At 46.4% G+C, this 25,753-nt stretch overlaps 1 protein-coding gene across 1 annotated transcript in view; it reads left to right on the forward strand.

Annotated features, from left to right (window-relative positions):
- Positions 1-6,399: 6,399 nt before the first annotated feature.
- Positions 6,400-25,753, forward strand: part of ECHDC3 (enoyl-CoA hydratase domain containing 3) — a 35,774-nt gene continuing 16,420 nt past the window's right edge. The window contains exon 1 of the mRNA XM_073619486.1: positions 6,400-6,591. Coding sequence (XP_073475587.1) covers positions 6,458-6,591 — 134 coding nt within the window. The 5' untranslated portion in view covers positions 6,400-6,457. The remainder of the gene's footprint in view (positions 6,592-25,753) is intronic.

The raw sequence follows: 25,753 nt of genomic DNA on the forward strand, positions 1-25,753 counted from the left end.
GGGCAGGAGCGGTGAAGGAGCGGTATACACTCCGCTCCTTCACCGCTCCGAAGATGCTGCTAGCAGGACTTCTTTTACCATCCTGCCAGCGCATCGGCCTCGGGGCTTTCACACTGGAATGAAAGCAGCGGCACTTTCGGGTCAGTTTGCAGGCGCTATTATTAGCGCAATAGTGCCTGCAAACCGCCCCAGTGTGAAAGGACCCTAAAAGAGATTCCAGGGAAAAGGCACAGATTAGGTGAGAGGGCAGTCATAACCACTTGTCCTGTTGCTTTGCTTGGGATACATACAGACAACCATATCATCAGAAACCCCTTGCAAGCTGGTTATTAAAACTGCAGAGACAAATTAATTATTTATGGCAGTTGCACCTTAATGCAGTATACAAAAATTTTGGCCAAGAAACAGTATTTTCAGAATTAAAGCACACAAATCCAGTACAGCCCAGCAAGTTTTCTAAAAGAGTTAAATACAGGCTATCCACACACACATTAACATGGGACTGCACTAGAATCCTTTCCAGTGAGAACACAGCATTGTTCTAGCTAAATGGAGCACAGAAGCCTTATCTTACACTTTCAAATGGATACCTGTTTACACAGTTTCTGAGCAGAATCAATATTTATATTTTAAGGTACACGCACACTGATGTAGTCAATGCAGTTATCATGCTAATTCACAAACTGGTGAGCACAAAGCAACCAAGGTCATAAAAATGAAATCACAGCTATTTATCATAGTCACTGTTGTATCTAATAGGCTCTCACCTTCAGCGGTCTCACTGGTGTCCTTGGACTTTCTCCTGGTCCTTCCTGTTATCTTCTTCTCCTTTAACCCTACCTTAAGAGTGTATCAAAAGCTACAGTAGCCTGCTACCTGCTATGGGGCCTGTAAGGGGGTAAAAGTGGCCACCTCCTTTTCTCAAGCCCTCCAACCACCACCTACAAGATTGGCTTGGGCAGGCGGGGCAGGGATTTATACTAGGGAGTCATTTTTATTGTATTCTGTACCCTGCATTATGTACACCTGAGCCATGCACTGTCTGCATCAGTGGCCATAAGGGCGCATGGGCGCCGCCCCCTCTCCCCAGCCACCCCCTCTATCACCAATAGATAGATTCATGCATTGCATGACTCTATCCATGGCCACCACTGGCACCCCCTGTTCAGGCGCCTGGCCCCTTTTTGGGCACCTAAATTACAGTGGCGGGGAGTGTCTTTGAAGCACCTGATTAGAGCCATAGGCATCAAAAAAGGTAAACAGTGAGCGCCAAGATTGTCTAAATCTCCCCCTTGTCCTGGATTTCTTCTCAGGAAAAGTGATGGAACACGCTGATCAGTTCTCTATCAAGTTGCCTTTCTGGTGGCCATAACATCGGCCAAGAGGGTCTCTGAAATCAGCTCTCTGGGATGCAAGGAATCATTTCTAACCTTTTTCCCTGATTGGGTAGTTTTGATTCCTATGCTGGGTTCAAACCCCAAAGTATCATCTGTTTTTCATGACAATCAGGAGATTGCTCTTCCGACGTTCAGATCAACTGAAAATTCCAGTGTTCATCCCCTAGATGTCGGGAAAGCTCTGAGAAAGTATCGTTCCGTCAGTCCGACCATCTGTTCGTTCTTTTTCATGGAAAGAATAAGTGATTGCGTGCCTCTTCCAGATCTATCGCAGCATGGATTGTTCAAGCCATTCAGTGGGCCTACAAAGCTAAGGGTTTGACACCTCCTCCAGTAAGCAACAAGTGTCAGAAAAAGGCCTGGTCTATAAGAACCCTTTCACACTAAGCCACTTTTCAGGCGCTTTTCGCAAAAGAAAGCACCTGAAAAGCTTGTGGGGTGGTAAAAAAGCATCTTTGGAGCATGTTTGGAGCTCTAAAAAAGTGCATCAAAAGCGCCCCTCTCCTTTGAAATGAATGGGAAGCGCCTCAAAAGCACCTAGAAACAGCGTATGAAAAGCACTTCAAAAGCGCCTCAAATTTTTTTGGAGTCATGTGACCTTAAAAAAAAACACACTGCCAACGTCTCAAAAGCACTTAAAAAGCGCCTCAAAAGGGCCACAAAAGCGCCTAGCATTTTACAGGCAGTTTTCAAGTGCCTCAGTGTGAAAGGGGTCTAAATGGTTAAACTGACCTCATTTACAGACTGAAGTTCATCCTTTGATCTAAAAGAACTAAATGTTACAATGTTTATAGTTTTCTCCCAGCACTGAGCAATGTTGATAAACATTTGCTGTCTCTTTTTTCTTGACAGCTGCGAGTGAGTAGAGAATGGCCCTGCACTGTTTACATAGACTCGTGGAAATTCCAGATTAAGATCATGAGGGGGGTTGAATCGAGATGCTTTAAAGTGGATGTAAACCCAATGTCATCCTTTCTAAACTACTGCCATAGGGGTTATCTATAAGGATATACATGCCTCCTGCATGTATCTTTACCTGTCAAATGTCTCCCCTCTGTCTGTTATGAGACCCGAAAAACTGCAGATTCTGTGGGTGGGTCTGTTGTCTGGAGCTCGGTGGGTGGAGTCGTGATGTCAGTAGACTCCCCGCCCACCTCTACACTCCCCTTGTTAATATGCATTTTGTCCTGTGTATTTCTTACACTGAACTTCTGCTATGATCTCTAACATCCAGTGAAAAGACAGGAAAGTAACCACATGACTTCAGCATGCCAAATCATGGTGAGGTGTGGAATAGCCAATCCTTGCAGAACTGCTGAAGAAAGGAGTGGGGGTGGGAATTAAAAAATAATGCCTGTGTCTTAGGCTAGTGCACGAGATATGTAAATCACCTGTCACTCACAGCAAGGGGGAATATTTGACAAACTTTTTCTCAGTTTGTCAAGATTTTTCTCACTGAACAATAAAAGAGGATTGTTCAGAGATGAATTAACTCTGTGTGGCAAGACTGGGCTCAAATGATAGGAAATCTTATACTCTAGTCTACAGTATGATAAAAAAAAAAAAATCAGGTTTACATCCACTTTAATGATTAATCGTGCAGCTCTAGCTTCTGCATTGGTGTTTATCTGCACATGTGCGTACAGCCCTTCTCCCCAAGCACTCTACTTCCAAACATGGCCACATACAGCCATTGACATGTGTTGACAGCTGCACGTGTGGCTCAATACACAGGAGCTGTCATGCGTCCATATACATGAGGCCTGAAAAGGAAAATATATTTATGAAGAAAATACCAATATTTCTCTTTGGCTATGTTCTCTTGTAAAAGACTTTGTAGATGAAGAATTACAGGCAGTCTCCGGGTTATAAACAAGATAGGTTGTTAAAGTGGTTGTATAGGCAAAAGTTTTTTTTTTTTTAGCTTATTGCATTTTATGCATTAAGATAAAAAGCCTTCTGTGTGCAACAGCTCCCCTCAGCTCCCCTAATACTTACCTGAGCCAAATCTCTATCCAGCGATGCCCATGAGTCCCTCGGCCATCCGACCTCTCCCTCCTGATTGTCTGAGACACAGCAGCGGCGCCATTGCCTCCTGCTGCTGTCAATCAAAGTCAGTTAGCCAGTTGGTGTGGGGGCACTCGCCAGGAAGGAGGGGCCAGAAGCAGCGAAGAGGGATGCGAGAAGAGGAGGATTCAGGCTGCCCTGTGCAAACCCACTGCACAGAGCAGGTAAGTATAACATGTTTGTTATTTAAAAAAAACAAAAAAAACAAGCCTTTAAAATCACTTTAAAGCATTTGTTAACCTAAAAAAAAAAAATGGATCCTGTCCCTTAAAAGCATGTTACACAACACAGTGCTTGTGTATGTCATTTGGCCCCTTGTATCACCTGAAATATCTGGCTGATCCTACCAGTTTCTGCCCTTCCCCCTGTAAGCTGACCACGGTATATCAGGGCTGCTGAGCCCTGACACCATGGTCAGCTTACGTGCCTCCGTCATCCGCAGCTCTCCTGTCCTCCTCTGTCCTCTCTCCCCCCTCCCTCCCTGCCTGTCGTCTCCTGTGACAATGCCTGCCCCCGTAACTCCTGTTGTTCTCATAACTGTTAAAATCTTACACAATCGTCCTTCTTCCCTAATGACAAGAAAATGTCTCCTTAAGGCTGCTTTCACACTGGGGCGTTAGGGGTGTCGGCGGTAAAACATCGCTATTTTTAGCGCTGTTTTACCGCGGTATTTGGCCGCTAGCTGTGCGGTTTTAACCCCCCGCTGGCGGCCGAAAAAAGGGTTAAAACCACTCGTATAGCGCGGCTATAGCCGCGGTATTGCCGCGGTATAGCCGCGCTGTCCGATTGATTTCAATGGGCAGGAGCGGTTTAGGAGCGGTGAATACACCGCTCCTTCACCGCTCCAAAGATGCGGCTTGCAGGAGATTTTTTCTTCTCCTGCCAGCGCACCGCTTCAGTGTGAAAGCCCTCGGGCTTTCACACTGAACAAACAGCGGAGGCTGTTTTGGGGCGGTTTGCAGGCGGTATTTTTAGCGCAATAACGCCTGCAAACCGCCCCAGTGTGAAAGGGGTCTTACTGTATTTCAGAGCAGTTCCCCGGCCGGCTCTCTCTCTCCTCTCCTCTCTTCCTCGTTTCCCGGCTGACGTCAATGGGGGAATCTCGGCCCCGTCCACTGCATCTGTCAGCTGGGTGGAGGAGAGAGCTGGCTGGTCATGTGATAGCGGGGAACCGCTCTGAAATATGGTAAAGGAGGCATTTTTTTTAATAAAACACAGAGACAGGGGCTCCTGTCATTAAGGAACAAGGAGAAATATGTAAAGTTGGCAAAGTGGGTTAACAACCACTTTAAGCTGATTTTGTACGTAAGTTGGAACAGCTACATTTTGTAAGTGTAACAACAGCCAAAAAAACAATTTTTAAGTTCTTTGGAAAGCATAGGGAAGGGTTAACACCCCTGTAACATTTGTTTTGCTGTCTGGGCCCCTATTCAGAAGATTTCACCTCACTTTCTATCTCTGTGATAATTGGATTTTGAAAATTTTGGGTTGTTGTGGAAACAAAGATTGGTGATAAAGCTTCAGTGGAGACACCTTTTTCCCAAGGAAACTCTCATGCCGCGTACACACGATCGGAATTTCAGCCCGCAAAAGACCGATGAGAGTTTTTCGTCGGAAAATGCGACCGTGTGTAGGCTCCATCGGACTTTTGCTGGCCGAATTCTATGAGAGCATGTTCTCAATTTTTCGGTAGGAAAAAGTTCCTATCTGAAAATGCGATCATCTGTGGCAATTCCAATGCGCAAAATTCCTACGCATGCTCGGAAACAATTCGACGCATGCTTGGAAGCATTGAACTTAATTTTCTCGGCTCGTCATAGTGTTGTACGTCACCGCGTTCTTGACAGTCGTAAGTTCAGCGAACTTTTGCGTGACCGTGTGTATGCAAGGCAAACTTGAGCGGAATCCTGTCGGAAAAGCCGTCATATCTTTTTCCGACGAGAAGTCCGATCGTGTGTACGTGGCATTAGACTGCTTTTACACTGAAAGCGCCGGCCATTAGCGGTAAATCGCTGCTCGTTTTAGCATCGCTCTACCGCAGTTTAAGCGGTGCTTTTGTGCCGCTTTTTGGGCGCTAGCGGGGCACTTTTAACTCCAAAGAAGGGGTTAAAAACGCCCGCTGAAGTGCTTTTCAGGTGCTTTGAAAGTGCTGGCATTAATTTCAATGGGCAGGGTGGTTTGGGAGCGCTGAAAACCACCCCAAAGATGCCCCAAAGATGCTGCTTGCAGGACTTTTCCTCCGGTTTTCAGGCGTTTTCAGGCGTGATTTTGAGGCTATTTCTAGCACTAAAACGCCTGAAAACCGCCTCAGTGTGAAAGGGGTCTTACAGGAGTAAATTTCCCCTCCTAGGGGTAGATTTCCTCGCACTTCCTGTTGTCTCCCTCTGTTTGTAAGTATGAGTCAAACGTAAGTCGGATGTTTGTAACTTGGGGGCTGCCTGTATATATAAAATCAAATAACACAACTTCTGACATTTGAGCTATAGAATGAAACTCCCCATTTACACTTTGTATAGCAGGAACTCGCATTCCCGTGCATGATTTTTGGTGATATGTTTCTCCATGTTAAACATAGAACACCTCATTTATTTAAATGGTCTGCCCTATGCGCGTTTGTCATGCAAAAGAAACTCCCTTTTCGTGAGGAGCTTTGCGTGATTTTTTCTTCTTCACGTGTTTTGCTGTGATTTCCACAGGATTATGCAATTAAGAATAAATGGCACCCAAATGCGGGTTTAGCTGTCATTTTAGTGCGATTTGGAATCACGGGCAGGGTTGTGTCTGGGATTTCAATTTGCTAGGTGTGAATAGGGCCTCAGCCTCAGGTAAGGACAGTTTTTCAACTAATGCAATCCTGCTGAGGGAACACCAAGTGAGTTAGCTGTAGTGGAGATCCTCCCACACTAGAGGGCAGCACTAGATCTCTCGTGTATTTACTCTGTTTTTCCTGTCTGTAAAGTCATAGTGCTTGAAGAGAAAGGAGGAGGACTGCCATGAGTAAACTTCAGTGTCTGCTCCGAGCTGGGAGGGGGCCGTGCACAGCTGCAGCCATTCTGAGGAGATGTAGCAGCACCGTGCAGCATGAGCCCCCTCCTCTTACTGTCACTGTACAGGAGGGGGGCGTCAGGTAAAGTGCTGCACAGGACACCCAACACAAACTTCTCTGCTAGGGGGGGAGGGGAGCTAAATCATGAGGCTAGCCTGTCCCCTTAATAGTGCAAATACACATAAACAAACGTATGGGAATGAACTACCCAATACCAAGCATTTAGCTGCACACTGAGGCGCTGTTCACATTTCTCATAAAGTGAGCGCGTTCCTGCTCGCGTAATTCACGCGCGTTTCTGCATGTCGTGCATAGGGTAGCCCATTCACTTGAAAGGGCTGCTCTATGTGCGTTTGTAGCGCCAAAGAGGCTCAAGAACCAAGTTTTGTCCCTGTTCCAGGCACGTGTTGCCATGTGACGATCTCAGCAAAATCGCACCGTGTTTGGGGTGTCATTAGGAATGAATGGCACTCAAACACTGGCTAGGTTCACAGCTGCGTTTGCACAGGCACTGCAGCCTATTCATTTGCAATGGGTTGCTGTGCCTGCGTTTCATGCAGGAAAAAGGTTTCTGCACCTTTTTTTTTTTCCCCAAACGCAGCCAGAGCGAAAATCGCATGTGATTTCCCGCAACTGAATACACCCTGAGTTTTCAGGTACTTGAAGGTACTATTAAGAATGATTTGCAGCACAGTTTAAGTTTGGGAACAGGTGTGATTTTACAGGATACACGTCCTGCACTCGCACAACCCTCTCGAGGGAAGGCACACCAGTCCTCTCAATCCTATGCTGACACAATAATTACAAAGTAAAAAAAAAAAGACCTGGTGGATCTTTCCTATGTACATGTATCATTTTAGAGATTGTAACATGTAAAACGGGTATGCATCCTTAATAAAAGGCTCCATGTACCACTGGCTTGAAAAACGTTGCTTCTACAGGAGTTTTGTGTTTTGCCTGTAGAAGCAACTCAATGTTCTCCTATGTGTCCATGGACGTTAAAAAGGAAGTAAACCCTGATGGGTTTTACTTCCTATTTTTTTCCTTGCAAAGGTAAAGCATAACGGGCTACTATGCATCGTATAGTAGCCATTTATGTGTCACCTGAAACCGAAGCCTGCGATGTCACTGCTGTCCCCACTAGCAGCGATTGTCCATCTTCACCCCTCTTCCTTCCGGGGCCGCGAACTCCGGCTCTGTGAATGGCCGGAGTCGCGTGACATCACTCGCGCGGGAGCTGTCAGTCACGGCATGACCCCATTTAGAATCGGCTCACGGCTTTATTGTAAATATCTCCTAAACCGTGGAGGTTTAGGAGATATTTCCAGCACCTACAAGTAAGCCTTAATATAGGCTTACCTGTAGGTAAAAGTGGTTGTACTCGGTCTACAACCAGTTTAACGTTTAGAGGCAGAAAAAAAAAAACCTTCTGGTTCACGTTTCTGCTTGGAGGCAGAAAAAAACGTAAAACTCTCCTGAACTCATCTTAACTTTGCACAAAAAACGCTCTATATGAGCGTTTTTAAGGCCTCATGTTCACTGCTGCTGATAAATGGACGTTTAGGAGCAGTTGGGCATTTTTTTCAACTGCTCCTGAACTCTCCTCTATGTTATCTTATCAGTACATGTACATAGGTTCCTTTATAGTCGTTTCTAGGCAGTTGCGTTTAGAGGTTTTTTTGGAACCCCAAAAAAATATGTTCAGAAGCTGTGTTTAGAGGCGTTTACGGCTAAATGCGGTAACTCGCGTTTAGCTGCGTTTTGTTTACAGGTGTTTTTAACTTTTGGCTATTTTGAAAAAAAAAAATTTTTTTTTCAAACGCAAATGTGGCTAAATGCGGCAAAACGGACGTTTTAAATGTGGGTTACAATCTTTCAAGTTAAATCGTTCAGGAGAGGTTGTAAAAACGTCCCGTGTAAATGAAGCCTTACTCCAGAGAGAACAGACGTTTTTTTAAGCCCAGTGTGCATGGAGCTTAAAGAAGTGGAGATCTACCTGAACAACATGAAAGAAGTCAAAAATCACCGGGCACAATGTTGCCTCCTCACACCTGATTTAAACCTCTAGGTGCTCTATTACCGTGTTACAATCGCATGCATTGCTCAGCAATCATGGGATTAAATTGGCAAAATATTGCATCCTCACCACCTGTCAAACAAACTTGGATCACTTTTCAAAGGAGCAGCAGTGCCTGCTGCACTTGTGAACGTGCCCTTAGTAACATTAGGGCTTGTTCACGCATAATGTCGGGGGGTGGTAAAACCCTGTGGTTGGGTCACAGTTTTACCACCCCCAATCCCTACGCCCTGCTGAGACAGCAGCCAAAAGGTGTACACATGCCGCAGCTAGAATTAAGCCCCCTGTTGCTTTTAGTGGGTGCTACCACCTTCCCATCATGACCCGTTAAAGTAAATGTCACTCTGCAAGTGGTTAAAGTAGGTGGTGAGAAAGCAACACAAGGCTGCCTGCTTTAACTCCTTGTTTACTGTACTGCACAAGGTTGCAGGGCACTTGCAGAGTGGCCTCATTCATTTGAATGGGTCATGCTTGGCAGGTGCTACACCCACCAACGATGACAGGGCATATAACTGCTGCTGTGGTTGTGGCATGTGTACACCCCTACCCACTGCAGCTAAAGGGGGTGTGGTTGGAGGGGGGGTAATAAAAGCATTGCAGCCCCCGATGTAGAATGTGTCTCAGTCTAGTGCAGGGTATCTAAACCAAGGTTTCATGGAACCCTAGGGTTCCACAAGAGGTCCCCAGGGGTTCCGCCGCAATCTACCCATCAATCACAGGCAGCTGATGGGTAGATCAAGCGGCTCTGATGCTGTGGAGCGCTGTTCACCTCCTATCTTCTTGTCCATCCCAGGTACTTGTATGTGACATCACCTAGGATGAGCAGTTGGGGAGAAGGGGCTGGTGGGGAACAGTGTGCATGAAGAGAACTGATAACAGCTGCTTCTCTGCTTAGCTTTGCATATGAAGAAGACCTTTGCCCTGCTGTGTGCCCTGCTCTCATGTTATGTGCCCTGCTTTGTGCCTGGATCTCATGTAATATGCCCTGCTGTGTGCCCATATAATGCGTTTATGTAATGGGCCCTCCTGACCCCTTGTACCCCTCTCTGCTGCCCCCCTGTACGCTGCTTATCTACGGTTCGACCCAGAATTCAGCATCTGTGCAGAATATATATGTATGTATATATATATATATATATATATATATATATATATATATATATGATACTATAGAGTTGATTCATGACAAGTGAAGCTGTTGCTGGTGGCAGCTGATGAAGATTGGTTCATTCTCCCAGAGAACAATATTTAAAGGATAAGTTCACGTTTTGTAACATTTACGTTTATCAAGGGGCAGGGGCATGGAGTGAATCCCGACTTGTGGAAGCCAAAGACTATCTACAAGTTGATTAGAGCCTTGGACACTGTTGAGACTGTTCCAGGCTTACTTTCAGCCACTTGCAAAGTGGTCTGGAGGAATGTTTTTTCAAAGGGACTCACCAACAGGCACAAAGATCTGGCATGGATGTCAATCCAAGAGGGGGTTGCTGCTCAGGACATTTATCCATGCCAGAAACCTGTGAAGATACAGGCACTGTCCATTTTGCATCATCCAGGAGGAAACTGCTTTGCACGTTTTCTGGGAGTGCCCCTTTGCACAGAGCCTGTTGAGGGCCTTGGAACCGGAACTTAAGGACTACGGTTGTCCCGATACCACTTTTTTAAGACCGAGTACAAGCACCGATACTTTTTTTCAAGTACTCACCGATACTTTTTTTAATTTCATGTGACGGCTTGACTAATGGGCACTGATAGTTGGCACTGACTGATGGGCATCGATAGGTGGCACTGATAGGCAGCACTTATGGGCACTGATAGGTAGCACTGACAAGTGGCTGGCACTGATAGGTGGGACTTATGGGTCCTGACAGATGGGCACTGACAGATATATGGCACTGATAGATGGCACTTATGGGCACTGATAGATGGCACTGATAGGCGGCACTTATGGGCACTGATAGGCGGCACTTATGGGCAGGCACTAATGGGCACTGAAATGCAACACTGATTGGCAATTGCATAATAAATTACATGAATGATGAGAGGTGAGGAAGGATTTTGCAATGCTATATGACATATAGCATTGCAAAATCCTTCCTTGCCTCTCATCAGTCATATCATTTAACATCTAGTAAGTATGATGCAATGCCCATATTGGTACACCTTGCACTTGGCTGCAGTAAGCCAGCAGCGGACATCTTGTTACACCCAGCCTGAACTATATGGCCTGGGTGTAACAAGATTTCTGCTGCTGGCTTACTGCAGCCTAGTGCAGGGTGTACCAAGATGGGCGTCGCGATGTTTACCCTCCGGAGACACGGAACGTCACTTCCTGTACCGAATGTGATGGCTCCGGTCGAAGAAGAAATATACAGTGGCCCCCGCATTCCCTGCCCCGGCCAGCTTACCCTCGTGTTCCACTGCTACCAGAGCGATCTCCGCTCCGCCCGCCAACTTCCGGTTCCAGGTATCGGATCTGGCATCGGGAGCATTTGGGCGAGTACAAGTACTCGCCCAAATGCTCGGTATCGGTCCCGATACCGATACTAGTATCGGTATTGGGACAACCCTATTAAGGACTTTGTGCCACAGACTGCCATCACTCACTTCGGTGTGTTGGACAGACTCTTTTGTGGGACTCATTCTTAGGAAGACGTTGATAGTGCTTGACGGGTGCCGTGTTGCTTTATGGTGCACCAGAAAGCGCCTCATCCACCAGCGGGAGAGGATGTCCATTGAGGACTGTCACAGACTGGTTCACAGTCTGCTCAGACTATAACTTGATGGACTTTAAAGCCCCATACACTATCAGATTTTCTGCTGAGTTTTTCCTTCAGATTTATCAAAACCATATAATATGAGATCAAACCTTAGGAGTTTCAATGTGAATGCAATCAGGCAGGCCCTTGCACTACATGGTTTTGGTAAATCTGAAGGAAAAACTCAGCAGAAAATCTGATAGTGTGTATGGGGCTTTAGGAGGAAGAGGAGGTCTGAAGACTTTCCATTTCCCCCACTCTCCCTTGTGTGTCTTTGTCCTTTCAATAGAGCATCGGGCCTTTGAACTCTTTCCCCTCTTCCCTACCCCTCCATCACTCCCGTTGCTTGTTAAAATTGTATTCAGTTTGAAACGATGCATGCTTTGATTCAAGTGATGTGTACAGTAACATGTTTTTCTAGTAAATGCTTTTGGGGTAAGCAGCCTCATGCATGACGTGATGTTTCGAGGTATTCTTACTCTGCACAACACGTTAGACATCATACCACAGGGTAAACGTATTTATTTGTATGATTGGAACTGTGTTGTTATGTAGTGTATTTATGCGCTGTGTCGGAGTACAGGGTAAAATGTACTCCGATTAAGTGTTTATTTTGCGTAATAAAATATACAAAAAACAAAGTATATCTTTTCAATCCAGAACATGTTACGCCCATATTCAGAGTGTGACATGTTACTGTAAGACCAGCCCCTGCTCGCTTTCACAATTTAAATAAAACGCAGCCCTATGGGGATCCATCCACGGCATTCATTCTCAGAGTTCTGTGAATGTGAAAACTACAGGTACCGACAGCCTTTGCGGTTGTCGGTTTGTAGTTCTCAATGAACTATCACGGCACTGTTGAGTGCTCTAGGTCAGTGTTTCTCAACTCCAGTCCTCAAGGCGCCCCAACAGGTCATGTTTTCAGGATTTCCCACAGATGAAACAGCTGTGGTAATTACTAAGGCAGTGAAACTGATCAAATCACCTGTGCAAAATAATGGAAAGCCTGAAAACATGACCCGTTGGGGCGCCTTGAGGACTGGAGTTGAGAAACACTGCTCTAGGTAGTTCATTGAGTCTTCCTGGCAGTGTACTCTATGAGGTATGAACAGACAGCTCTATGAGGTACCAACAGACAGCTTACACAGAATGTCTGCAAGAGCCCTACGATCTGCGATCACAGGTGCAAAAAAGTGGGGGTGGGGGTGAAGTTGGGGCTTGGTATACATGTGTATACCAAACCTCCCCTGTACACTGGATATAGGCAGCGATCGCTGCTATATCCATTAACAGCTGATCATTGTAATGACTGCGAGTGTTACAATGTATCAGACTGTCATTTCATGAATGAATGGAATCTCTATACCATTCATTCATGTAAAGTGCTACAGAGAAAGGGACTATCTTCAGTCCCTTTCCCTGTCTCAAAAAAAGAGATAGAGAAACATAGTAAGACCCCCCAGGTCTGCCCACACACACCCCTCCATGGTGACAGTCCCCCCCCCTTCCCCGCACTCACTCCTCCACCGCACTCACTCCTCCATGGTGACAGTCCCCCCCACTCACCCCTCCACAGTGACGGTCCCCCCCCCCCCCCAACGGCTTCCTCAGCTTCTCCTCCGGCCAGCCCGATCCGTCCTAATTGGCCAGGAGGAGAAACCGGAAGACAATAGCTAATATTACTTCGCTATTGTCACATGTGGGTGGGTTCAGGGTGCAATGCTCTGCGCCCTGAGCCCAACCTTTTTCAAGCCAATTAGAGCCTCAGGCTCTAATTATGCGGCTTAAAAAAAACCAAAAAAAAACATACAAACGCCCCTGCGCCCCTAATGGACCGGCAGCTCCTGGGAAGACCCCTTTCACATGGAGCCGGACTCTGTCAAAAAGATCCGCCTGCTCAGCGGGGAATCTGCTGATCCCTGCTGAGCAGGCGGATGACAGGTCTGTGTCCTCTCCGCTTATACGGACGCAGCCCACTATTCTCTATGATGTGGTCAGGTGGAAACGGACCGCCTGTCCATTACTGTCCGATCTGCTAGATCAGTGTTTCTCAACTCCAGTCCTCAAGGCGTCCCAACAGGTCATGTTTTCCGGCTCTCCATTATTCTGCACAGGTAATTTGATCAGTTTCACTGCCTTAGTAATTACCACAGCTGTTTCATCAGAGGGAAATCCAGAAAACATGACCTGTTGGGGCGCCTTGAGGACTGGAGTTGAGAAACACTGTGCTGGATGGATGGGGAATAGAATCCCCATCTGTCTGTTTTTAGCGGACTGGACTGGATCGGATGCAAGCAGGGCCGTCTTTTCGCATGGGCACGCTGGGCAGTTGCCTACTTTCAGCCACTTGCAAAGTGGTCTGAAGGAATGTTTTTTCAAAGGGACTTACCAACAGGCACAAAGATCTGGCATGGATGGCAATCCAAGAGGGGGTTGCTGCTCAGGACATTTATCCATGCCAGAAACCTGTGCAGATACAGGCACTATCCATTTTGCATCATCCAGGAGGAAACTGCTTTGCACGTTTTCTGGGAGTGCCCCTTTGCACAGAGCATGTTGAGGGCCTTGGAACCGGAACTTAAGGACTACGGTTGTCCCGATACCACTTTTTTAAGACCGAGTACAAGTACCGATACTTTTTTTCAAGTACTCACCGATACCGATACTTTTTTTAATGCCTTTCTACAATTTGGGGTAGAAATTAAATTGGCCTTGAGTACTATTAAAGGCCAAGTCTCAGCTTTATCGGTCTTATTTCAAAGACCACTTGCTAAAATTCTTTAGTCCGTGGTTTTATGCAAGGGGTGATGCAGATTAATCCGAATATCAAACCTCCCTTGAACCCTTGGGACTTGAACTTAGTTTTGTCTGTGTTACAAAAACAGCCATTTGAACCGATACAACATATTCCCCTAGTCCTTCTGACAAGGAAGTTGATATTTTTGGTTGCTAAATCCTCAGCAAGGAGGGTTTCGGAATTGGCTGCTCTTTCTTGTAAAGAGCCATATTTGATTTTTCATGAGGACAGAGTGGTGTTACGCCCTCGTCCAGGTTTTTTACCAAAAGTGGTCTAAGGTTTCCACCTGAACCAAGATATTGTCCTGCCATCATTTTTTCCAAAACCATGTTCCAGGGAAGGAAAGTCACTACATTGTCTTGATGTGGTGAGAGCAGTGAAAATCTATTTAAAGGCAACTGCTCAGATTCGTAAGACTGACGTCTTATTTATTCTGCCAGAGGGTCCTAAGAAAGGACAGGCAGCATCGAAAAACCACTGTCGCTAAGTGGATTCGGCAAGTTATAATTCAAACTTATGATTTAAGGGGTAGGATTCCCCCTTTTTTCAAGTTAAGGCGCACTCTACCAGGGCGGGTAGTGCTTCTTGGGAAGTGCGTCATCAGGCCTCTATGGCTCAGATCTGTAAGACTTGGTCTTCAGTAAATACATTTACAAAATGTTATCAGCTGGATGTAAGGAGGTATGAGGATATCGCCTTCGGGCGCAGTGTGCTGCAGGCAGCAGTATAGGTCCTCAAGTCTGGCGGTACCCTCCGTGTTGTGTCTCCCTCCCCTCAAGTAGCACTGCTGTGGGACGTCCCATTAAGTAATTACTTAGGCTCTGTGTCTCATGATGTACGCTAAAGAAAAGAGGATTTTTATGACAGCTTACCTGTAAAATCCTTTTCTTGGAGTACATCATGGGACACTCTTTTTTTTTGGGATTTAAGTATATTGCTTTGCTACAAAAACTGATGTGTTCCTGGAAGGAGGAGGGGTTATATAGGGAGTGAACTTCCTGGATTGGATGTACCAGTGTCCATCACCTGAAGGTGGCCTATAACCTGTTAAGTAATTACTTAAGGAGGGAGTCCCGCGAAAAAAAAAAAATGTAAATGTCAGCAGCTACAAATACTGCAGCTGCTGACTTTTAAAATAAGGACACTTACCTGTCTCAGGGTCCAGCGATGTCGGCACCCGAGGCCAAACCGTCGCTCGGCTCTCGGGTGCTGCCACCGCCATCTTTTGTAAGGAAATCAGGAAATGAAGCCTTGTAGCTTCACTTCCCGGTTCCCTACTGTACATGCGCGAGTCACGCTGCGCAATCAGAACGGTCCCTGCTGTCTCTGGGACCCGTGTGTGTCCCAGCAGACAGCGCAGGGGGACGGGAAGTGGCGTAGACTCCCGTGGGAGTCTACGCCCGGAAGTGGGTAGACAGGTATCTGCACCCCCCTCCACCCTGAAAGGTGCCAAATGTGACACCGGAGGGGGGGAGGGTTCCAAAAAGCGGAGGTTCAATTTTTGTGTGAACCTCCGCTTTAAGGCTCTGTGTCCCATGATGTACTCCAAGAAAAGGATTTTACAGGTAAGCTGTTATAAAAATCCTATTATATCCTATTATATCCACTCAGTTTATTGCTAAAATGACTGTGATATTCAAGACGGAGCTGGTTGTAAGAGTGGCAAGAGTGGAATTCCCTTTCACAGGCGGTGGTATCAGCGCGGGGCATTGATAGTTTCAAGAAACTATTAGATAAGCATCTGAATGACCGCAACATATAGGGATATGCAATGTAATACTGACATATAAATCACACACATAGGATGGACTTGTGTCTTTTTTAAACCTCACCTACTATGTGTAGTAAGATGTCAACTGCTGCCTTCTGACTGCAGCTGCTCTGTCAGATTAGCAAACCTGCAATGCATGCACAGTAAGACCCCTTTCACACTGAGCCGCCTATAGCGTCGGCGGTAAAACGCCGCCATTTTTCTTGCTGTTGGCTTTTAATAAACACAAAAATGAGTGGAACTCTGCTGTAACAGTGGATCTATTACTCCAAGTTAGGGTACTGTCACGAACCTGCTCATCAGTGTGGCTGCTTTAACTGAGAGTGGAGTCTATACGCTAGTTGGTGTTCCCCCATGGACTATCTCACAGGAGTTTGGGCTTTACTGCAGGCTATCCCCATGTAACTCAACAGGCATCCACAGATGCGGAACTGGAATGTGAGAGAAGCCCAAGGCACTGAGCAGCGGGAAGCAGGTAGAATTTGGAGGCTGTGGGAGCAGAGGCCACAGGAGAGAATGAGGCTAGGGGTGTTGCGGAGGCTGCTGGAGGTGATGAAATGCCATGGATGCTGTGGGTGCAGCAAGGACTGTGGAAGCAGTTGGGGTGCAGCAGAGACTGAGGATGTAGCAGAGGCTGCAGGCGCAGCTGGGGCATGGCTGAGACTGTGGATGTATTTGAGGTACAGTGGAGATGCAACAAAGACTGCAGGTGTAGCTGAGGTGCAGCAGGAATGCAGCAAAATTTGTGGATGTTGCAAAGGTGCCTTGGGGCTGTGAGTGAAGCAGAGTCTACGCATGTTGCAGAGGTGCAGCAGAGTTAGTGGCTGTTGCAGGGGTGCAGTGGGGATGCAGCAGAGACTGTGGGGTTGATTTACTAAAGGCAAATCCACTCTGCACTTGGAAGTGCAGTTGCTGTAAATCTGAGGGGAAGCTCTGAAATCAGGGGAAGCTCTGCTGATTTTATCATCCAATCATGTACAAGCAAAACTGCTGTTTTCTTTATCGTACATCACGGGACACAGAGCACCATAATAATGGCAAATTGGGTTATACGCTACCTTTAGGTGATTGGACACTGGCAACCAATAGTAAGACGGTTCCTCCCATATAACCCCTCCTATACAGGAAATACCTCAGTTTTTTCGCCAGTGTCTTGAAGGTGATGGTCATGGCTGTTGAAGCTCTTCAAAATTCTTCAAATAATGTCCCAGTGAGGATGTTATAATCTGATCCATTCGGATGGCATAAGAATGCTAAAGTGGATGGTACCCGAGCCTCGGTTCAAGAGCGAGGTTTTGCTTGTAATGTATCCTATATGGCGCTGGACCCTTGTTAAGTTGGTATTCCTGGTCATAACTTGCCCAAGGTAAACCAGAAGGGTGCTTTACAGGTCCAAGGGTGTGGCCCCCAAACAATGGGGGACCCGGTCCTTGAAGGTCCTCAGAGGCGCTACCCGCCGTGATGCTCAGTCCAATGCCAGGTCAGGCTTTATAAGGAGCTGGAGCTCCTGGCTTGTGCTGGGACAACACAGGGCGATACTTGGGCACGTGAGTCTGGAGGTTTTTGGACACAGTTGCAATAGGTTAAACACTGTTTACAGCTTGTGGGGAGTACTTTTTCCTCGTATGTAAGCAATGTCTTCCAGAAAACGAGGTACAGGGAGCAGGGCAAGCACAGGGGTAAGAGTACCTTCCTTGAAAACAGGAGAGCAGCCCCATGTTGATGCAGCCTCAGTTTCCCCTGAAAGACCTGCGGCATCTGGCCTCGCTGAGCCATTGCATTTGCAGGCATAGTGGCCACTAACAATATTCCTGCCTTGGCTTATGTTACAAAGGATGATTTGGCATCTGCCTTAGCAGGCCATCAAGGCAAAATAGCTGGCATGATTGCTTCTGTAACACAGGGAGGGAAGAAGCGTAATAGATCTCCCTCCCCTGAGCCCGGGCCAAGTGGAGAATCACTAGAGCACCAGGACTCTTATAGCCAGATAATCTGGAATCAGAGTGGGCAGAGGATTTGGAGGAGGTGGCCATAAAAGAACGGGAGGAAGGAGAGGCTGAATCCTCAGCTGAGGACTCAGGTTCAGAGGAGCCAATTTCAGCCTCCCATTCCCAGAAATTGTTTATCCAATCTCTGACTGAGATGGTACGAGTTGGGTTTAAGTTACCCCCGGTTCAGAGTCTGGACTCTCCTGTTCTACTTTGGGATCCTTGCGACCTCAGCAAGGTTCCCAAGCGTTCCCTTTGCATCCATTATTGGAGCAGGTGATTTACGCAGACTGGGATCATCCTGACAGGATATACTTAACTCCAAAAAGGGTTTTCTATCTTATATCCTATGGAGAAAAAGTTCAGGAAGAGATGGGGTAAACCTTTGGTGGACGTCGCCATTTCTTCAGTGAATAAGAGTTTAACCTGTCCAGTGGATAATGCCCAGGTATTTAAGCATCCGGCCGATAAGAAGCTAGAGTCCTTATTAAAAGCCTTTTTTGCGGTGGCATGTGCAGCAGTTCAGCCAGCAGTTGCAGACATTGGGATTTGCCAATCCCTAAAAGACCGTTTTAAAAGGTTAATAAAAAACCTGCCTTGTCAGGAGGAACCTACCGAGGAATTGTCGGAGCTTCCTCATACTTTATGTTTTGCAGTGGACGCATTGAAAGACTCAATCCAGCGTTTTGCGTTACTGTCCATACATATGCGCAGGGTTTTGTGGCTAAAGAACTGGTCTGCTGAGACGCCATGCAAGAGGCTACTTGCAGCTTTTCCATTCCATGGAGAACGCTTGTTTGGCGAAAATCTGGATAAATATATCCAAAAGATCTCTGGAGGAAAGAGTGCCCTTCACCCTACTAAAAGGAGAGGTAAGCAACCCTCTTATAAAATTCCCAATGCTCCAGGACCTAGTGCTTCTTCCCCCCAAGCAGTATTGACAGCCTCAGCCGTCTGGTTTTAAAAAACCTTAGGGTCAGAGGAAGTCCTGGAACCAAAAGCCAGTCAAGTCCAACTCCAAGTCAACCTTGTGAAGGGATGCCCCCGCTCTCACGGGTGGGGGGCAGGCTTCGGCTGTTTTTGGATGCATGGGAAGATCTGGACATTTTGGACCTCAAGACTCTCAACCTCTTTGTAAACGTCCAGTCCTTCCGTATGGAGTCGGTTTCTTTCAATAATAAAATCTCTGAGAAAAGGAGATTATTTAGCGTCCATAGATATCAAGAACGCATACCTTCATGTACCGATCTTCGGTCCACATCAAAGGTTTCGCGGTAGAGGGCCGTCATTTTCAATTCGTGGCACTGCCATTCAGTCTAGCCACGGCCCCCAGGGTTTTCACAAAGATTCTGGCCCCGGTGTTGGGATCCCTAAGGTCCCAGAAGATCTCCGTGGTAGGTTATCTGGACGATCTTCTCCTGAGGGATTGCTCTTGCCCCATCCTGATCCAAAATGTGTCAAGAACAGTGCGGGTTTTACAACGCCTCGGTTGGATTCTAAATGTGGACAAGTCAGCCCTATGTCCAACCCAGGCCTTGGTATATCTGGGTTTGGTCTTGGACACCGCCCAAGAAAGGGTGTTTTTAATCCCCCCTTAAAGGTCGTTTCCATAGTGGAACTCGTTCAGAAGGTGAAAAAAGAACCAAGGCCTTCTATTCGGCTGTGCATGAGGTTGCTGGGCAAAATGGTGTCATCCTTCAAAGCAATTCCATATGCACAGTTCCACTCCAGGGTGTTCCAGAACAGTATTCTGGAAGCCTGGGACAGGTCTGCTCGAACCTTAGATCATCCTATGGTTCTTTCCCCACAGGTACAATGGAGTCTCTCTTGGTGGTTAAAAACCAGCAATTTGAGAAAAGGGAAATCTTTTCCACCAGCAGCCTGGAGAGTAGTAACTACAGACACCAGTCATCTCGGCTGGGGAGCAGTCCTGGAGGAGGCGTCTGTCCAGGGAATATGGTCCCAGGCAGAAAGGACCTTGCCCATCAATCTATTGGAGATTCGGGCAGCTCGCCTGGCTCTGCGCTTCTGGACGTCCAGGTTACGGGGTCTCCCTGTCCGAGTCCAGTCCGACAAAGCCACGGTAGTGGCATATATCAACCACGAGGGAGGTACCAGGAGTCGGGCAGCCCAAAGAGAAGTAAATTACATATTGACTTGGGCAGAAAAGCATATGCCATTTCTTTCGGCAGTGTTAATACCGGGGGTGGACAATTGGCAGGCAGACTTCCTAAGTCGCCAGAAATTGTTGCCAGGGGAATGGTCCCTGCATCCCGAGATCTGTCAACACTGGGGGACCCCAGATGTGGATCTGCTAGCATCCAGATTCAATGCCAAGCTGGACAGGTTTGTATCCAGGACCAAGGATCCGCTTGCTGTCGGGATAGACGCATTAGTAGTTCTTTGGGATCAGTATTCTCTGATATATGCCTTCCCTCTGATCCAAATTCTGCCGCACTTACTACGCAGGATACAGGAGGAACAGAAGCCAGTGATCCTAGTGGCCCCAGCGTGGCCCCGGAGATCATGGTACTTGGAGATTGTGAAGTTGGCAGTGGGGGACCCATTGGTCCTTCCATGCCATCCAGACCTGTTGTCTCAAGGACCCATATTCCATCCTTCTTTACGGTTGCTGAATTTGATGGCATGGCTATTGAGACCAGAGTATTGAAAGATCATGGTATTATGGGTTCAGTCTTGTCTACTCTGATAAACGCTAGAAAGTCAGTTTCTAGAGATATCTATTATAGAGTCTGGAAGTCATACATTTCTTGGTGTGAGGGAAAGAAATGGAACCCTCGTAGGTATACGATTGGAAGAGTTCTTGCTTTTTTTCAAGGAGTAGACTTGAAGCTGGCTTTAGGGACAATTAAAGGACAGATTTCTGCCTTATCGTTTTATTTTCCAAAGACCAATTGCATCCCATTCTTTGGTACAAACCTTTGTCAAGGGAGTAACGCACCTGAGGCCACCGGTTAAACCGCCTTTATGTCCCTGGGACCTAAATTTGGTGCTGTCAGCCTTACAGAGTCAACCGTTTGAACCTATTGGGCATATTCCGTTTGTCCTATTAGCCAGGAAATTGTTTTTTTTTTTTTTTTTTTATGGCTATAACGTCGGCTAGAAGGGTGTCAGAATTGGCTGCCCTTTCTTGCAAAGAACCTTTTTTGATTCTTCATCAGGACAGAGTGGTCATGCGCCCTCGTCCAGATTTTTTACCAAAGGTGGTTTCTAAATTTCATTTGAATCAGGATATCATTCTACCTTCCTTTTTTCCAAACCCTAAAACTAGGGAGGAAAGGTCGCTTCACTCACTTGATGTGGTGAGGGCGATCAAAGTTTACTTAAGGATGTCAGCTTCTTTTCGGAAGACTGACTGCCTTTGTGTCCTGCCGGAAGGTCCTAGAAATGGACAGCCGGCAACAAGTTCAACAATATCTAGGTGGATTCGCCAGACTATTATCCAGGCGTATGGATTAAAGCGCAAGGTTCCACCTTGGGATTTAAAAGCGCACGCCACTAGAGGGGTTAGTGCATCATGGGCAGTACACCAACAGGTGTCTATGGCTCAGGTTTGCAAAGCGGCCACTTGGTCTTCAGTTCATACGTTCACCAGGTTTTACCAGGTGGATGTTCGATCTAAAAAAGAGACTGTTTTTGGCCACAGCGTGTTGCAGGCAGCTTTATAGTCTCTGGCCCGTTTGGGCTTAGGGATATTGTGTCCCCCCCCCCTCAGGTGCATTGCTTTAGGACATCCCAATTAGTCATTATTATGGTGCTCTGTGTCCTGTGATGTACGATAAAGAAAAATGGATTTTTAATACTACTGTGCTGGACTTGCACATGTAATGTGCACTCTCTAATAAATCCTATAATATATAAAATATATAATCCATATATAATCCTATTTTAAATACATTTTTCATATAAATATATAATCCAATTTTGTGGAGATCTTCATAGGATTGATTGGACATGCATACTGTATATTATTATTACTATTATTTAAGGTACTTGTATAGCGCCGCCAATTTACGCAGCGCTTTACATATACATTACACATTCACATTAGTCCCTACCCTGGAGGAGCTTACAATCTAAGGTCCCTGACTCACATTCATATACTAGGGCCAATTTAGACAGAAGCCAATTAACCTACCAGCATGTCTTTGGAGTGTGGGAGGAAACCAGAGTACCCGGAGGCAGCGTGTTGCAGGCAGCTTTATAGTCTCTGGCCCGTTTGGGCTTAGGGATATTGTGTCCCCCCCCCCTCAGGTGCATTGCTTTAGGACATCCCAATTAGTCATTATTATGGTGCTCTGTGTCCTGTGATGTACGATAAAGAAAAATGGATTTTTAATACAGCTTACCTGTAAAATCCTTTTCTTGGAGTACATCACGGGACACAGAGTTCCCACCCCTCTTTTCTGGGATCGTCATTGCTTGCTACAAAACTGAGGTATTTCCTGTATAGGAGGGGTTATATGGGAGGAACTGTCTTACTATTGGTTGCCAGTGTCCAATCACCTAAAGGTAGCGTATAACCCAATTAGTCATTATTATGGTGCTCTGTGTCCCGTGATGTACTCCAAGAAAAGGATTTTACAGGTAAGCTGTATTAAAAATCCATTTTTTATTTTCCTTGCATCTCCCCCTTGGATCTACAGCAAACTGCACTCCCAAGTGCACTTGCAGTGTGCTTTTAGTGCAAAGTGGATTTGCCTTTAGTAAATAAACCCCTGTAAGTTTAGCTGAGGTATGGTATTGCAGATACAGGGGTTGCAGGAGTCAGGCAGAGGAAAAAGGCTTTAGTAGTTCAGGGGAGCAATGTAGACACATGATTCAATTCCTTATTTAAACCCAAGTATGACATGATCACATTGCCTGAGTTTAAATAGAGAATTCAGTCATGTGGCACATCATGCGACGTGGTTGCGACACTCCAGCTAAAACTGGGACATGCCTGTTGATGTGGGAGGTAGAGGAGGCCCTGGAATAGAGAAAGTAAGTGACTTTGACAGGTGCAATTACACCTCTGTGTTTTCATGCATTTTAAAGTTACACATTTCTTATAACTTGGCCTGCCTCCCACCCCCCACAAACTTTATACTTTCCTGTCTTCACTCTAGCAAATATCACCCATGAAGGAGCAGATCTACTACTACTGTGCTGGACTTGCACATGTAATGTGCACTCTCTAATAAATCCTATAATATATAAAATATATAATCCATATATAATCCTATTTTAAATACATTTTTCATATAAATATATAATCCAATTTTGTGGAGATCTTCATAGGATTGATTGGACATGCATACTGTATATTATTATTACTATTATTTAAGGTACTTGTATAGCGCCGCCAATTTACGCAGCGCTTTACATATACATTACACATTCACATTAGTCCCTACCCTGGAGGAGCTTACAATCTAAGGTCCCTGACTCACATTCATATACTAGGGCCAATTTAGACAGAAGCCAATTAACCTACCAGCATGTCTTTGGAGTGTGGGAGGAAACCAGAGTACCCGGAGGAAACCCATGCAAGCACAGGGAGAACATGCAAACTCCAGGCAGGTAGCGTCATGGTTGGGATTTGAACCGGCGACCCTTTTTACTACTAGGTGAAAGTGCTATCCACTACACCACTGTGCCACCCATATATGGGCCTGGCTCAGAAGATTTTGACAAGTGCTCTGCTCTGTGTGGTGATACCTTGCTGGATTGGGGAAAAGATTTGCAGGTGAGTTAGGGGCATGGGAGCAGGCTAAGGTGCAATATAAATGCAACTGCTCTAAAGGTGGTTAAATTTTAACATTCAGAGCGCATTAAATAATGCATGTATAATGTATATTCAGATGTGAGTTAAAAACTCATACAGTGGTGTAAAGGTTCTGTACTTTGCCCATTTTGGTTGCCTGATACCTGGGACCATCCAATGCTGGTGCCCCAGTAAGGCAGTGGGAAACAATTATGATGTACAAAATGCAGCAACATTCTGCAGATCCACTTCGCCATTTGTACTGTTAATAAAAGAGCGGTGCACTGCCACTCCTGTTTATTGTACCCCAGTGTGCCACAATGGGGGAGAGTTGTTAAAACTGGAGAACTCAAAATCTAGTGCAACTGTGCATTGTAGTCAATCAGATTCTAACTTCAGCTTCCTCACTAAAGTTTTGACAACAAAACCTGGAAGCTGATTGGTCGCTATGCAGAGCTGCACCAGATTTTGCACTCTTCAGTTTTAAAAAAATCTACCCCAATGTGCACCACAACACACCTGCAGGTTCTCTGTAGATATAAATGATTGTACTGTGCCCAGGTATACTTTACCTTAATAGGCCCAGTTGAGTTTTAAAAGGTAAGGAAATCTGTGACTCCGAACCTCCTAGTGTGACATTACTGAAAGACCAGCCAAAACCCAAGTATCAACTAAATTTAGGCTAAATAATAACAAAACAAAATCATTTTACAAAAAAAAATAACAACCAATTAAAACTTCATGTATCTAGTTCTTGTTTTAGAGCACCTCATTCAATTTCTGTAAAATACTTTGCAAACCCAAATACAGTATATTGTAGATTTGTCTAAACATAATAGAATGTGCAATCTGCTGAAGTAACACCACCAAGGCACCAACAATAAGTTAGGGAATGTTCCCGTATGTCCTGCAGTTCAAATTCAGTTAAGTGTACTTTAACCACTTGAGGTCCGGGCCATAGCATAATGACGGCTACAGCGCGGACCTCAATCTCCGGGAGGACGTCATATGACGTCCTCCCCTTTCCTCGTTCCCTGTGCGCGCTCACGTGCGCGCATCGGGGAAATTCTGTGCTGGCCGTGTCCCTTGGACACAGCCAGTCACAGATCGCGGTAAACGGCCAATCACAGCGGCCGTTTACAGCGCGATCGCCGGTTCCAATGAGAGATGATCTCAAATGTAAACATATGAGATCATCTCTCATTGCCGTCTCTCTCTCCTCACACAGAGACCGCGTGTGAGGAGAGAGAGGATACTGCAGCGATCTGTGCCTTGTGTGAGTTCTATCACAGTTTTACTTGCTGTAAAAGTGCCCAAACAGTGCCCAAACAGTGCCCAAACAGTGCCCAAACAGTGCTCAAACAGGATCTGTGCCAGTCAGTGACCACCTGTGCCAATCGGTGACCACCTGTGCCAATCAGTGCCCACCTGTGCCAATCTGTGCTCACCTGTGCCCACCTGTGCCAATCTGTGCTCACCTGTGCCCACCTGTGCCCATCTGTGCCATTGGTGATCAGTGTCCAGACATCTGCAATCAGTGCCCACCTGTGCCACCTCATCAGTGCCCACCTGTGCCACCTCAGCAGTGCCCACCTGTGCCACCTCATCTGTGCCCATCTGTGCCACCTCATCGGTGCCCACCTGTGCCAATCAGTGCCAATCAGTGCACATCTGTGCAATCAGTGCACATCTGTGCCGCCTCATCAGTGGCCATCTGTGCTGCCTCATCGGTGCCCACCTGTGCCACCTCATAAGTGCCCATCTGTGCCGCCTCATCAGTGCCCATCTGTGCCGCCACATCTGTGCCACCTCATAAGTGCACATCTGTGCCACCTCATCAGTGCAATCAATCAGCGCTCAACTGTTCCGCCCCATCAGTGCCCATCTGTGCCACCTCAGTGCCCATCTGTGCCACCTCAGTGCCCATCTGTGCCATCTCATCAGTGCCACCTCATCAGTGCATATCTGTGCCGTAAATCAGTCCCCATCTGTGCCGCCTCAGTGCACATCTGTGCAATCAATCAGTGCCTATCTGTGTAGCTTCATCAGTGCCTATCTGTGCAGCTTCATCAGTGCCCATC

Source organism: Aquarana catesbeiana, linkage group LG03 (assembly GCF_042186555.1).
Source record: "Aquarana catesbeiana isolate 2022-GZ linkage group LG03, ASM4218655v1, whole genome shotgun sequence".
Lineage (NCBI taxonomy): Eukaryota > Metazoa > Chordata > Amphibia > Anura > Ranidae > Aquarana > Aquarana catesbeiana.